The sequence below is a fragment of the Pezoporus flaviventris genome, unplaced genomic scaffold (genome assembly GCF_033815535.1).
Source record: "Pezoporus flaviventris isolate CSIRO_AGI_PZ_B2104156 unplaced genomic scaffold, CSIRO_AGI_Pfla_v1 ptg000031l, whole genome shotgun sequence".
NCBI classification, from domain to species: Eukaryota; Metazoa; Chordata; class Aves; order Psittaciformes; family Psittacidae; genus Pezoporus; species Pezoporus flaviventris.
The window spans coordinates 3,935,842-3,951,894 of record NW_026892579.1 but is presented as its reverse complement, the minus strand read 5'-3'; the positions used below and the strand labels follow the sequence as shown (position 1 = coordinate 3,951,894).

General features: G+C 47.1%; 1 protein-coding gene across 1 annotated transcript in view; it reads left to right on the top strand.

Annotated features, from left to right (window-relative positions):
* Positions 1-1,106: 1,106 nt before the first annotated feature.
* SLC35F1 (solute carrier family 35 member F1) overlaps positions 1,107-16,053 on the top strand; it is a 241,756-nt gene continuing 226,809 nt past the window's right edge. The window contains exon 1 of the mRNA XM_061460050.1: positions 1,107-1,561. Within this exon, the coding sequence (XP_061316034.1) occupies positions 1,356-1,561 (206 nt within the window). The 5' untranslated portion in view covers positions 1,107-1,355. The remainder of the gene's footprint in view (positions 1,562-16,053) is intronic.

Below are 16,053 nucleotides of genomic sequence, written 5' to 3'. Positions count from 1 at the left end.
GGGAAGGGGTCTTTCACAAAAATAAGTGTAGGGGGAACAATGGAATGGAAAAGGTGAAATTTTAAATTTATTTCACTTAAAGGACTTTGCAAAATTACCATGTAATAGGTTTCAAAGAGACACGGTCGATGTAAAAGATACAGACACTTTTCACCTCCTCCGAGCCCAGTTCAATTTTTAAAGTGAAATATCTTACTCTTTAGAATACGAAATATTATACCCACATTCAAACCACATCTTCTGAGAGACAGTCCCGTATTTGAAAGAGACTCACACAACACTCTGTTACAAGCTTCACCCTGGCATGAACTTGAAGTGCCCCATCCCTGAAGAAAATGCATGGAGCTCTGAACTTGGTGGCAGCCGCCATCCCTCCTGCGGTCCCTTACGGGCTTCCCTGGCAGTGTAAGAGCAGGGGTGGTGGCCCGGAGCATTTTTTATTGCCTTTTTCCAATTCACTGGAGTCAATGCAGGCCACACCACGTTTCAGAGGGCAGATGGGTGGCAGTTCCGAAGTGCTCGCACCTTCCCGGCCAGCCGAGGAGGAGGTGCCCTGTTGCCTGGCTGTAGGCAACAGTCAGTGGACTACCAAAAAACAACCCACCACAAAGTCTGCTAAACACCCCAGAGGAAAAACAGCGGCTATTTAATGAGGGAAAGTTTGGGGATAAGCAGCGCTATCCTGCCTTCCCTTTGCCGCCCCAGAGGGAGGGGACGGGACGGCGGCACCAGCCTGCCTGGAGGTACCCCCCATCCCGAATCCCCCCCTCCCGAATACCGCTCCTCCGGGGATCCCCCGAATCCCGACCGACCGCCAACACGCCGGGGAGCGCCCTGCGTTGGGGGGGCGGAGGAGCTGCCGCCGCCACCGGCGCCCCCTGGCGGTCTCCGCCGCGCTCGTCCGGCGGAGCCGCGGAGTGCAGGGGCGGGCGCCGCTACACACAGCTCCGAGGGGACTCCGCCGCCTCCGTGACGGGCCGGGCCGGGCCGGGTCGGGTCGGGAGCCGTGCGCTGGGGGTGCGCGGGGCGGAGGCGAGCCGGGAACAAAGGAGATCGGGGCGGCGCAGCGGCGGCGGCTCCGCTGGGGGGAGGCACCGGCTGGCTGGGCGCGGGGGGTGTGGGGAGGAGGAGGAGGAGGGTCGCCAAACTGCTGCCACTTCGCCGACCGTGAGCGGCACTCGCTGGAGGCGGTGGCGGCAGCCCGCCCCTCGCTGCATGGCAGCCCAGTGAGGGAGGAGCGGGCGAGGGTCTGGCGCTGCCCGGAAGCCGAGGGAGCCAGCGCCGGCGGCAGCAGCGCCCCGCCGCCCTCCCGCCGGGATGCGCCCCGCTCTCCGCTGAGGCGCAGCCCCGCAGCGATGCTCTCCCCCGAGCGCCACCGCCACCACCGCCATCCCCCGCCGCCGCAGCCGCCGCCGTCGCCGCACCACCCGCCGCAGCCCAGCCATGTCGTGGCCACCATCGAGAACCTGCCGGCGGAGGGCGGCAGCGGCGGCGGCGGCAGGAGCGGCATCTCCGCGCCCTCCTCCAGCGTGCGCCAGAGGATCAGGAAAGTGTTGAACAGGTGAGGCCGGGATGTGCTCGGGCGGCTCTGCGCAGCTCTCCGCCCCGCCGCCGCTCGCCGCGGGGAGCGCAGGTCCCGGGGGCGGCCGTCGGGTGAGCCCGGCCCGGCCCGGCCCCTCGGCGGCGTGGGCACGAAGGCTCCGGCAGAGCGGCTCGCTCTGCTGCGCCGGGCGGGCAGCGCCTTTCCCCGCAGGAGCCGCGGAGGCAGGGGGCGGTGGCGCGGAGCCTCTCCCGGCCCATTGCTGCCTCCCAGGCGGCGGGGTGAGGGGCGGCTCCGGCCCGTTTCCCTCCTTCCCCTCCGGGGCCGATGCTGGTCGCACCTGTCCTGCCCGCAGGCACATCCCCACACCGGGGCCCCTGCGCCTCCCGCCTGTCTCGGCTTCCCTGCCCAGGGGCACGGCGGGGAGGAAGGACCACACGTAGCCGGTACCGCAGCCCGACCGGTGGTGGAGAGTTGGAACGGCGGCGCCGGGCGGGAGGGCGGCAGGGAAGGGGCGCCCCTCGTCCCGGCGGGGTCCGCCAGCAGCGGGGCTTTGCCCGGACCCGATCAGGTGTCGCGGGCAGTGTGCTGTGGCTGCGGGAGCGGGCTGCCGGCGGGACTGTGGCTTGTCCCCTCTCGCCTGTGCGTGCGGCTCGGGATTGCCAGCGCAAAACGAGGGAAGCGCAAGGTGCTAGGGGTAAATAATCACCGAACGCACAAGGAAACACTGGAACCACCCTATTCAAATCCTTTACGCTCTTTGCCAGTTGATTCTTTTGCACTACATTTGATTAGGGCTGAGGTTTTTGCCATAAAACTTGTCTATCCAGAGCCTAACCGGTTGCACTTCTCCAAAAGGCGCTCCTGCCTGAAAAGCCGGCTGAAGCTATCCCTTTCTGCCCAGTGACTTTTATGTGCTGAATAGAGCGGTTGCAGGGTTATGGGCAGCAATGTGATGGTGCCTATCAGTGCCGGCCTCTTTGTCCCCAGTTTAGTATCAGACACATGTAGTATTTATAAGCTAATAAGAAAAACGGCTGTTCTATCTGGATACACTAGTTTTGAAGGTGAATGTCTTCTACTCTTTCAAGCCTTTAAACATTAGGAAATTATGATTGTTACTATCTTTGTTATAGATACCTGAAGGTATTTGATTGTTCACAGATCACTGCTGTTAGATGCAGCTAATTAACTGCAACCATTGTAGGAGGATCTTCAAACACATCAGTAAGGGAGGAAATATTTATCCTTTGTTATTCAAGCATGAGAAGGATCGAAAAGAAGTTTAAACAAGTAAGAGCTGCTTCAGCTCAATTATACATTTCCTTATACATGCATGTTAGTAACTCTCACCATAGTCAAATTCACTCAATTCCTCAACCCAGCTGTCTTGTGTCATTTTGGCTGTCGTGTGCTTGCAAAATCCTGCTCTCCTTCTGCTTGGTCATCCTGAGGTGTGTGTCCATCCTGAAACAAGACACTAGAGGAAAGAAGTTTTCTCAGGGGCAGTAAGAAAGGAATTAAGATGTGGTGAGGGGATCAGATAACAAGCAACATATACTCCTGTTCAGGGGTGGTAATAGTGAGGGAGCCATCAAGTTGACCATGGTCTTCATGGCTAGAAGATGTTGGATTAATTCATATAGGTCAAGCATTTACCATGCTTATGCATGTATATGATTCTCAGCCATAGAAAAGAGTCAAGTAAGTATTATTTTAGATAAATGATTGAAATGAGAATATAGAGTTTTTTGTTGTTTTGTTTTTTTTTTTTAAGGGAGAAAGGATAGAAATTGGCTCCAGTGACCGAAGTTCAAATCTTTGTCTGTTTCACAAACTTGAATCTAGAAATGAGATCTCCCATTGCCCAGAAGAGCACCCTAATGAACAGGAGCCCTGTCACTTTTTCATAGAATCATAGAATGGTTTGGGTTGAGTTGGAAGGGACCTTAAAGATCATTGAGTTCCAGCCCCTCTGCCATAGGTGGGGACACCTCACACTAGACCAGGTTGTTCAAAGCCCCGTCCAGCCTGGCCTTGAGCACTGCCAAGGATGGGCAGCCACAGCCTCTCTGGGCAATCTGTGCCAGTGCCTCACCAATGTGACAGTAAAAGATTTCTTCCTAATATCTAATCTAAATCTACCCTCTGTCAGTTTAAAACCATTACTTCTTCTCCTACCACTACTAACTCTTATGAAAAGTCCCTCTCCAGATTTCTTACAGGCCCCCTTCAGGTACTAGAAGGCTGCTGTAAGATTTTCCTGGATCCTTCTCTTCTCCAGGCTGAACAAGCCTAAGTCTCTCAGCCTGTCTTCATAGAAGAGGTGCTCTGGCCCTCATGAACCTGTTCATGAACATGTTCTTTTCTCCTCTTCAGGCATGAAATGAAAGTCATTTTTTTCCAAATATATGTGATTTGTGGAGTGGGAGAAGACTTGTTACTGTGGTGTTTTAAAGCAGCCTTTTCCTTGTGTAAGAGAATCCTCAGCACATCCAGAAGTCTGTATCAGGGGAAATACTGCCTGAGTTAGGTTTCCTTTGTCTTTACATGGGATCTAATGATACAGCCCATGTAAGGTCATGGCTTTCATGCAATATTTCTGTTGATAGAGTGAAGTGACACAGTGAAATGGATGCTCACACAATGAAAATGTTTTCATCTTCTGTGGGAACAATAACATGCAAATGTGTAAGGGAAAGGAAGAAATATATGTGGTATATTCCTAAAGAAGCAGGAGCCCAGAACAAACTAAGCATTGGCTTCTTCAGTTAATGCTGTTCTGCTAGAATAGGGTAGCACTTTCTCTGTGCTATCTCTACCATTTTGTGCGCTATTTGCTTGAGACCCATTTGTGAAAGATCTCTGATTGACTCATTGGGTTGAGCTCTTGTACGTCTGTTTTCTGCTAGACAAAATGGGGGCTTCTCAGGAAGATGAACAAAACAAAAAGCTTGACAACAGAAACCTGCTTGTAGCTGGTGGAATCATAGAATGGTTTGGGTTTCAAGGGACCTTTAAGGGTCACTGAGTCCAGCCCCCCTGCAATGGGCAGGGATATCTTCAACTAGATCAGGTTGCTCAGAGCCACATCCAACCTGACCTTGAATGTTTCCAGGGATGGGGCACCCAGCGCTCTCTGGGCAACCTGTGCCAGTGTTTCACCACCCTCATTGTGAAAAATTTATTGCTTACATATATGTAGTCTAAACCTACCCTCATTTAGTTTAGAACTATTACCCTTTATCCTATCACAATGGGCCTTGCTAAAAAGCCTTTCCCCAGCGACAAGTCAGGGAGGAAATACGACAGCAGGAGAATGGGCACAGACGCTGGCAGAAACTGAGCATCATTTCTCTCTCACTTTATATGTAAGAGTTTGGTCATCCAGGCACTTCGTGATTCCTTAATTGCCTTCAGAGGCTTCTCTTAAAGTTGCTTTACAAGCTATGAAAGCGTATCTTAACTTCACCTCCCAACCTCTCCTCCCTGTTCACTCAATAGATCCTGAGGTAATAGAGAAACACTGGAACACCCCCCTCCACAGGGTATTTGAAAAGAGAACATACTGAAAGCAGAGCTGGTGGACTGTAACAGTCTGTTTCAGTGATCGCAGCAAACACTGAGCTCTGTGAAAAAGTTGGCCATGAGAGAAAAGTAAACCACAGAACTGAAGGGTCAGAATCATGGAGGACAGGAAATGCTTGATGAAATTGTGGGATTTACTGGAACAGTTTGGATATAAATCCTGAGCTGCCAGTGGTCCTGAAGGGGACCTGCTGCAACAGGAACAAGCTTCCTGTTATCCTTGAAGTCTGGGAAGGATGGCTTGGAATTGCTGTTGCGTTAAGAGGAAATGCAGATTACATACTGCAAATACGCTCCTGGACCTGTGATTCACACCCATGGTCCATGAATCCCAACTGCAGGGTGCTGCCTGGTACCTTCCTTGTCCCTGGCTGACCCTACCCTGCTACATTGCAAGGGAGAGAAAGAACAGTGTTGGCTGTTTGATTGCTTGCTTGCTTCCACACAGCCTCTGCAAAGACAAAATTGGACTCCACCAACTCTGCTTGCAGAGGACCACTTGATGAGCAGTGACTCACCTGCTCCTCATTGCCTCCCACCTATAGCAGGAAGCAAGAATAAAAGGAGAAAATCATGTGCTTTGGAGTTCTGCGATTCTCCGTGCCTCCACCCCAGCAGCTGCCTGTTTCAGAGGTACCTGTTGGTGGGTCAGCGCTTGTTCTGTGTCTGTCTCCCAGCACAGAAGGGATCTTGTGTCCCTTCCCTGCTCTCCCTAGCTGACCTGAAGGCTCAAGAGCACAGAATCACCTGTCAAATGTTGCCAGTGGCCCCTGAAGACTTCTGAAGCATGGATCTCTTGTTGGAAAGACTGGTCATCACCTCTGCAGAGGAACTGCGCAGAGAATAAACATTGCTGAAACACAGGGGGAACGGGTTGCCACATGATCTCTGTGGGGAATTCTTAAAAATTATTTATCTAAATGAGAGCCAGCAGATGACTGTGGACGTGGGCATGATCTCTTTAGTCCTAGGCATCAGGACAAGGAGGGGAAATGAAGTTTTTCCAAGGAAATAAGTTAATATCTTTGGATAGTGTAACAAAGTTATTTTACCTAAGTAAATGTGAATATTCTGGTAAACAAAAAATACCATAGCCTCACCAATGAACTCAGGTCTCCAAAGTAACATCTGAGGCTCTGCTATTGTGTTGCTTTCCCTGATGAGAAAGCTGGATGGCACATACAGTTTTCTGGGTTTACCCACTTCTATCTTATAGTACTTTCTTAAGGAATAAGATCTAGCCATGCCTTATCTTGCTGTTTCAAGGGTATCTTCATATGCTTCGTATTTTTCAGAAGTTTCCTAAAAATCACATCAGAATATTAGAGGCTTATTCAACTTGATATGAAAAAATGGAGTAAGAGTAATATGAAGCACTTAGTCCCATGCCATCTTTTAAATAGATTTGTAGTTGTCCTAGTGGATTGTGAAAGCTGTCTCTCGAGCAGTGTGAGTCTTTCTGTACTTCTTTGTTCACTTACTCACTTTATCCAATAAATTTCAGCCTTGTGCATAATGCCAGTGTATGCTCTAATTGCCACTTCTTTTCTTAGGAAAAGAAAGAAAAAAGAATGTTGCTAATAACTTTAATTCATTAAGCTAGGTAGGGATTTATTGAGCAAAATTATATGAAGAAAACCAGTTTAGATTCTTCTTGTCAGAAAGCCTGCTGTTTGAGTACAGTCTGTGTGAAACTTTTGCCTTTTTAATATGCTACAGGCCAAATTCATCCCTAATAATGGAGTTGAGGAAGAATTTGTCCCACTAGCTGACTAACTTTGAACTTGAATTGTGTGTCAAGGCTACTAAATTCAGAAATGAGAGCTGTTTGAATGACAGTGCAAGTATCAAAAGCTATAACCCTATGATTTTTTTCCTAATAACATGTATCCACATAGAAAATCAGGCAGAGGGAGTTTATATACTTAAAAAGAACCTGAAACTGAATAATAATGAAATTGAGGTAACGTATTTTGTTGCCCCAAAGCAATACCGTCTTTCAGTTGACTGATCAGAGAGGCAAACAAATCAAATAATTTATGGCATTTTTCCTTAATGAAAAGCAAGTCAAGGATCAAACATACCATTTTGGGAATCCAAAAAAAGAGTGAGTATTCATAACCTTCAGTTGCTTTGCTTTCTTCTTCAAAACAAAAGGATTGGCTTCCTTTGGGATTTTTATTCTCAAAAAGTATAAATAGCTTCTCAAAGTCCACCCAGAATAACAGTGACTGTAGAAGAATGAGTCTGAGCCCAATTCAGATAGCTGTAGCTCTCCTTTTAGGTAAAAATGCTCATAACATTCTGAAATAAATCAAAGAAAATGAGTTCATAGCATAGATCAAGCAACTAGGTTGTCTTTCTTGTGCCTGTTAGTACTATTCTTTTTGGTCGGGGAAGTGGGAAGGTCATATCTGCCCATAGGAAAGCATCCTAGCAGAGGATTTAGAACTCAACTGATGAAAAATTGTCCCCCTCACCTTGCTTTTGCTCCTGAGAATTTGCGTCTTAGGAGGTAGCAGCCTTGCTGGTCCTCGTCTGAAATAGTGATACTGTAAATGCACTGCAGTCTGAACCTGACAGCGGACATACTGATTGGGACTGGGAAGAGACTTTTCCTAGGAGGGTCAGTGTGGCAAGACGAAATATGTGGGTGTCTTCTGTCTACCTATGACATTCAGAAGGCTGGTACTTACTGGGTGTCTGTAAGTGGGAATTTTTGACACTGGCTGTGCCGTGGGCTTTGGGAAGGGGTTACTGCCTCTTGAACTAGGGGGTTTCAAAGGAGCAGCACTGTAAATGGCTCCATAGAGAAAGCTAGCGGAATGGACAGAGTGGCTCTTATGGAATGGACAGAGCAGCTTTAATGTGCTAATGAGGGGAAGGCCAGATGCCAGCACTGATCATAAGAACTCTTTGTGGCTCTGTCTCTTTAGAGATGGCTGGAGTCTCTGTCCTTATCGAGATTGTTTCTGCAGGCAGAGGCAAACACTGGGTCTATTAGTGAGGTGTTCCCTTCCTTAAAGTCAGCAGATAGCCTTACAGATCAGCACTTGAATACCAATTAGGGCTAATTACCAGGAAAGCTTAGGAAAAATAACTTATTAAAGAAGCTTAACTTTAAAAAAAACTACAAAAATTCACCCCCCAAACCCAACAACAAGAGAGTGCTCGTGCTCAAAGGCTTGTGAGCTGAGCTTAAACTCAGCCGAAATCACCTGTTGCAAGAATAGCAGTATGGGGACTTGTAAATTGCTACGACTGCAAAGTGTGTACGTATTGGTGGTTGTGAAATTCATGCTGTGAACCGCCTAACCTACCTGTCTCTGCTTATTTATATCTGTCATCTGTCCCTCTGGGATTTTTGCTGAAAACACACCAGTTTCAAAGCTTGTCTTTCAGCTTTCTCTGACTTGGTTTCTCTTGTGATTTAAGAAAGCATTCTTCAATAAATATTCACTCTCTGTCATTTTGTCCTAGAGGCACCAAGTGATTGAGTTAGCAGGTTTGACCCCCATGCATCACATTCTCCTCCTGGTGGCTGGAACTAAAGAGCAAGAGGAGGGAGAATCTGCATCCTGGCAGTGCTCCCTGAAAGCACCTGTGTGGCAATACCATGCCATACCTCTGCAGAGAGTGTGCCTGCTTTTTGGGATGTGCCATGGTACATGGCGCTAGCCAGATAATTTCCTAGACAGGGTGGATGACCCTTGGTCTCACAAGAAAGGTCTGTCCACAAATGACACCATTTGGGTGCCACCATAAGAAATTGTGACACTTATTAAGCCAGCCTTCTGTTTGCAGCTGATACAGTCATTTTCCCTTGGTGTGGTGGTCAGTTGCTTCCTTACACTGCCTTTTCCCATGGTGATGTGGAAGACAATGCTTCACCTTCAGGCAGGTCTGACCTGAGGCAGCCTGTAGGAACTTAGAGGCCTATAGTGAATCTTCTTGTTTGCTGTAACTTTTACTCCTGTCAGAACATGGAGATGAGTCAAAATCTTGGCAAGAAGGATTGGGTTTCTCAAGACTGCATGTTCAGCAGAGTTTCTTATGTCCAGACTAGATTTTTTTGGATGGAAAGCAAGTAAGACTTAATGGTAGTCTAGTGATGGGAACAACTTATGTTGGAGATCAGGTTTAACTGTGCTCTGCTTTGCATCCCTGAGGGCTGCTGCAAACACATGGACTGTGATGTCCTCTTGAGATGAAGAACCTCAAAAGGTTGTGGTTCTGTCCTAATGCAAAATTTTGAAAATTGAAAGTTCGGGACAAGAAGATGCTTTTTTTGTTCAGCTCATCTCTCAAGGCATTTCCGGCTTCAAGGTGTTCATTTACAATAGCATGTTATGCTTGAAACAGATTGCTGCATCTCTAATACAGATAAATGAGGTAATTTCTTATCAGTAACACAACCATAATTATTACTTCCCAGGCCCTAATGTTAATAGCAACCTGTGAGCCAGTGTTAAGTGGTGACAAAATGAAACCAAAATTTGAAACATTTATAGTGATGGCCATTACTTAGCCCTCTCTGGTGGTCATTTGTCAAAGAAACTGTTGCACGTGTGTTCAGAAGCCTGCTTCACTGTCTGTTATTGGGCTGCATTGATTTTAAAATGGTGCTGTCTTCCGTGCCACATTCATTCTCATTACTTTTCTCATTTGGCAAATGTTTTGATGTGACCCGATGTGGAAATCAGTTAAGTGTGGATTAAATTTTTCACTATGAAGATGGAGAGGCCCTGGCACAGGTTGCCCAGAGAAGCTGTGCCTGCCCCATCCCTGGCAGTGTTTAAGGCCAGGTTGGACAGGGCTTTGAGCAACCTGGTCTAGGGAAATGTGTCCCTGCCCATGGCAGGGGGGTTGGAACTAGACGATCTTTAATGTCCCTTCCAACCCAAACCAGTCTATGATAAATGTTTCCTGCCATTTGGTGAAATGGAGAGGAAGCCATCGGCAGTGTTGGAGGGAGATACCAGAATCTGTTCCTGCTTTGGTACTTCATCAACCTCAGTGAAGAGGAAGAGAGCTCCACAGCTCCACTCCTGGATATATCCCGCCTAGTAACTAAAATCCAGATCTTTAATGTAGCCTTGGGGCTGCTAGCTCAGATGCTTTCAGTGGAAGGGGAAGTTTGGGGTATATTGGCTGAATGAGAGTGATGGCTACAATTTAGAAACCATGGAACTTATCTCTGCCTTTTACTGAAGAGAGGAGTTAGATGTCTAACTCTTGAAGTGGAGGCCTGACAGGAAGGGCCTAATAATTCAAGATGGATAAGGCATAAGCTGTACCCTATCGTATGCTTTCTTTTTTTCTTTTACCAGGGTGCAGGATTCTTCTGTGTGGATCTTTGCTTTCCCCCCCCTCTATGATGATCAGACAAATGTTGGAAAATACTTAATAAAATTAAATTAATTACCTTTTGGCTATCCTAAGTCCAGGTATTTTATGGAGCCACTGTGTTTTCAGTGGTTTCTGCAGCCTGATTTAGGCTTTTTACCTTCTGAAATCTGTTCTTACTGGAAGCTGAGTGCCATAATGAAACTGAGCATTTCTTTCCTGTTGCTCTTTTCCTTTTCTCTCTCTGCTACAGACATGAAATACTTTTGATTATGTTTTTGTTTTAACTCCCTGTTGCCAGTATATTGAGGTCTGTAGGGACTCTTCTGTATAAATTGAAAGTGAGGAAGGACAGCAAATAGCGAGTAGGTTGTGAAGAGTTGAGGAGGGAGCTGGGAAATATTTTCATGGGTATGGGATTTGATACTTGAAGGAAATAAAACTTTAATATTGTAGAGATGATTTTCATCAGGCTGCGTATGTGGCTTAAGTACCATCAGTCTCCAAGCTTCATCTAATGTGGTGGGGAAAGAGCCGGCACCCAATATATGTAATGATCAGACTCAAGTGCCTACTTTGCTGCATGACCTACCTGATGTGCACAGGTAACTTCCAGCTAGATTTGGATACCTGACCCCTCTGTTGAGTGCCTGGTGTGCTGAGGGGGCTGCTTTGTAGAAGAAACTACTATTTTTCTGGAATTTAGTGATCACCATTTGCAGAAGTGTGGTCCAGCTTGTCCAGAGCAGGCAACACCTGTGCTTAGCCCTGGAGACCTTGCTCTGTTGCCTTCTCTTCACGTTCTTCTACCAAAGGTGCTTTGCTTTGGTTTTAGCACTCACCAGCAGGTTTTTGACAGTATACTCTTTGTCCAGTTTGTGGTGGTGGTGGATATGGCATCTTTGAATCATAGAATCATAGAATCGTTAGGGTTGGAAAGGACCTTAAGATCATCTAGTTCCAACCCCCCTGCCATGGGCAGGGACACCCTACGCTAAATCATATCACCCAAGGCCTCGTCCAACCTGGCCTTGAACACTGCCAGGGACGGAGCATTCACAACCTCCCTGGGCAACCCATTCCAGTGCCTCACCACCCTAACAGGAAAGAATTTCCTTCTTATATCCAACCTAAACTTCCCCTGTTTAAGTTTTAACCCGTTACCCCTTGTCCTATCACTACAGTCCCTAATGAAGAGTCCCTCTCCAGTATCCCTATAGGCCCCCTTCAGATACCGGAAGGCTGCTATGAGGTCTCCACGCAGCCTTCTCTTCTCCAGGCTGAACAGCTCCAACATCCTCAGTCTGTCTTCATACAGGAGGTGCTCCAATCCCCTGATCATCCTCATGGCCCTCTTCTGGACTTGTTCCAACAGTTCCCTGTCCTTTTTATGTTCAGGACACCAGAACTGCACACACAGTACTCCAGGTGAGTTCTCACAAGAGCAGAGTAGAGGGGCAGGATCACCTCCTTCTACCTGCTGGTCACGCTCCTTTTGATGCAGCCCAGGATACGGTTGGCTTTCTGGGCTACAAGCGCACACTGAAGCCAGCTCATGTTCATTTTCTCATTGACCAGCACCCCCAAGTCCTTCTCCTCAGGGCTGCTTTGAATCTCTTCTCTGCCCAACCTGTAGTTGTGCCTGGGATTGCTCTGACCCAGGTGCAGGACCTTGCACTTGGTATGGTTAAACCTCATGAGGTTGGCATCAGCCCACCTCACAAGTGCGTCGAGGTCCCTCTGGATGGCATTCCTTCTCTCCAGCGTATCAACTGAACCACACAGCTTGGTGTCATCGGCAAACTTGCTGAGGGCGCACTCAATCCCACTGTCCATGTCAGTGACGAAGATGTTGAACAAGACCGGTCCCACCAACGATCCCTGAGGGACACCCCTCGTTACTGGTCTCCAGCCAGACATTGAGGCATTGACCACAACTCTTTGTGTGTGGCCATCCAGCCAGTTCTTTATCCACCGAGTGGTCCATCCATCAAATTGATGTCGCCCCAATTTAGAGACAAGGATGTCATGTGGGACAGTGTCGAATGCTTTGCACAAGTCCAGGTAGATGACATCAACTGCTCTACCCCTGTCCATCAGTTCTGTAGCCCCATCATAGAAGGCCAAGCCCCATCATAGAAGACCATTGAAGAGGTTCAATAGAATCCAGGACATTTGAGGACTTAATCTAGAAGCACAGGGGCAAGGTGGTATGGTGGTTGTCCTACCTGTCTGTGGAAGGGTTATGTCGCATCTATGTTAACCAAGTAAAAATTGTTTAAGACACCAAGTAATTCCTTAATAATTCACTTGAAAGAAGGACTCTGTGTCTGTGTGTGTAAGCATGTGAGATCTTTTAGGATGAACTGCAAGTTACCTAAATTTAGCATCCTGTTATAAATAAATAAATTCCAGCACATTCTAACTCATAGAAGAATTTCTGCTAAATTTGATGTCTGAAATTGTTCATACATATCGATTTGATAGGTATTACCATGTTAATGGAACTTAATCATTACTCTGCTAGATTAATTTATTAGATTTATTCCTACACTTTTAGAATGTATAGATGTATTGAGACATGAGCCTGCAAATCAATACCAATTTCTTTTCTCATTTATGAATCCTCTTACTAACATCCAAAATACTGTTACACTTTAGAGTATTTAGCTGCAATTTATTTTGAACCATACACTCCAACAATTGTGTCTTTCTTCTTTGTTCTCTCATGATTCTTTTTGACGTATGTGGGCTCTGTTTGAGCTAAATGCCATGCATCAAGCATCAAACGAGTCATGACCATACTCTAGTCACTGGGGCAACTTAGTGTTTGCGAGATTCAGGCTCTGAGACCAGACCTAATCTTTGAGATGTGTTTTGGCTGCTGTTCTGCATGGGAGGCCCAAAGCAAGAGAGGAAACAAAGGTAAAAATGCTATTTACAACTAAGTTGTCTACCAAATGTAGTGTATTTGCATGTTTTTCTTTGAGCAGTGGCCATGTGTGCATTATCCTTCGGAAGCAGTGGTGTTTGAGAGGTGGTAGCAAAGACCAGCCAGAATGAATAGCTGATGTGAGGCTTATTTGCTTGCTTCCAGAGCATAAGCGTCAGGCAGAAGCTATTGAAAGTTTGATGGGAAGTGAGGAAGGTGGAGGCTACAGCAACTATGGAGGAAGAAAGTGGTTTGGTCACTTTTGCCCATGCCAGCATTTCAAGACAGACAGCACTGATGGTAGGGAGAGATCAGTTTTCATGTGGTCCAAGCATGGGCATTTCTGTTCCCATCACGGCATCGGTAGTGCTTGTAGATGCCATCCTTCCTTCCTTTGGATGGACCAGAAATGTTCTGTAACTCTCAGGAAGAGAATTGCAGAGACCTCAGCCCAACCTCATCCAGAGCAGCTCATAAACATTTTGGTGAGAAATCTCCAGCAGCTGCAAGCGAGATAATGAGAGATAATGTTTCATCCAGAGGTCTGCGAGGTGAAGCTCCTTAAAACTAACTCTTCTCTGGCCAGCCTTTCTTTGTTGTTTTCCAGTAGAAGTTGCTCTATACACCCAGTATGCTGCTCATCTTACCACTTTTTGGTTTGTACTTACCTCTTGCTACTGTAGCTGCTGCTTGTGCACCACTGCAATTGCTGGGCATTAAAAGCTCAAGCCTGATAAACAAAAAACAACATGTACAAAAGGACCAGTCAGGTGAGAGAGGGAAACTGAGGGGAAAAACCTCACCCCCAAAACCATCATGATGCAGAAGTAGGCATTGGAATTAGAGAGATGGGGAGATGCCCTGTGAATACTGTCTGATTCAGCTGTGGGATTTGGGACGAAAGCCGGAGAGTTATGGTTTGTGGTGTGCTTGACTAAAAGTTACAGGAGACCTGGTGGACAAAGAGCAGCTCAACCAGCCCGTGGCAGTGAAGGGCAGGGAGGGGTGGGCCTTTTGCCTGTTTTGTTTTTGGAAGAAGCTTGTATTGCAGCAGCAGATAAAGGGAAGTACTGTGTTTTGAAGGACTTGGGAAGAAGTTACATACAGTAATAGATCCTGATTTATGGTCCAGGATTGGACACCAATTGGTTTTTCAGCCTTGGGCAAATCTCTCAACCTTCCAGGGACTGGTTCAGTACCTGTAAAATGGGGATAGTTAAACTTAACTACCTGAAAGAGTTGTTGATTAGTTAATGCTTATAAAATGCTATACAGTGCTATAAAATACAGCATAGTGCTCAGAAGCATCTGCTCTGCGGTTACTGTAGTGCTCCTCTGAAACTTTATGGGCAACCGTTTGCCAAGAAACAAAATGACTGATGCATGCAGTACGTGCAGGCTTTGGGAGACAAGGGGATGGCATCCTTTCAAAGGCATCTAACTTCCCTGAGGTACCTCGTGTCAGAATACAAGGGGAAGTTTCCTGAGCATACCTGCAGTGGTCTGGCACTGAAACTGGTGTCGGATGAGTCTGGGACTGCAGTAGGGGGCTCTGACCGGTGATAGAAGAGCACTTTGCTCCACTCCCAGTTGCTCATTCTTGTCCCTGTCTCCAGCCTTCTTCCCCTTTGTTGTGCTGGTGGAGGTGTTTGCATGGTGGCGTGGAGAATCATGTTGGTGGCTTGAAGCACAAGGGAAATAAAATGAAAAAAAGTTTCTGTTGCTGTTGGTTTGTATTTCCAGATGTATCTTCTCTCCAGTGGAGTTTATCATGTGGTGACAAAAACATGGACTAGCATGGAGAATAGGGTGATACAGGGGTGAGAACAGGCATGGAGAAAAAGCAGGGCTGAGGCTGCTGAATGCTTGCTGACACTGGAGATGATACCACAAACCATGTTACCCAAACACAGAAGATGCTGCCATTGCAGGGGTTAGGAGGTGTGTTAGTGAGCTGACCTCCTTTCCTGCCTCCTGAGACATGTTATGCCGGTTTCACTGGAGATGTGTGTATGGCAGCATAAGAGGTGGTGAAGATGTGATGCTGGCTGGAGCTCACCATGTTGCGTACGAAACTGCCAACAAGGGGGAAGGAGCTAAAGATGTGCCAGAGATGAGCCTGTAATAATTTCTGAGATTTGCATCTTGATGCTATTATTTGGGATACTTATGACATGAATGTATGGTGCTATATGAACAACGCACATACACGCATACTGATTTGGTTTAATAGGGGACTATTAAGAAAAGAACAAGTGTGCGTAGGAAACCATTTCCTAATCAGCAGCTCCTGATTTAGTAACTGGAAGTTATTAGGAGAGGGTAGTGAGTTACCAGGTGCAAAGATTCACCCTTTCAGCCATTTCACAGGACTGGGTAAGATAAACCTGAGCAATATGTTTGCTCTTAAGTCACCGTTTCACAAACTGCCAAAAGGTCTCACTTCTGTCTCTTTGCTGCTCCTGGCCAAATTGCTGCTTTTGCTAAGCCAGGTCTGGTTCCTGTCACATCTCACAGTTGGCTCACTAAAACAGCAGAGAATTAACCTGGCTGAAAAAGGTTGTTGTTGTTGCTGGGTCTTTAGCTAGCTTTTGATTAGACTAGTGCCTGAACTGGAGAAAGGAAGGAGCCTGTGGGCAGGGAACAG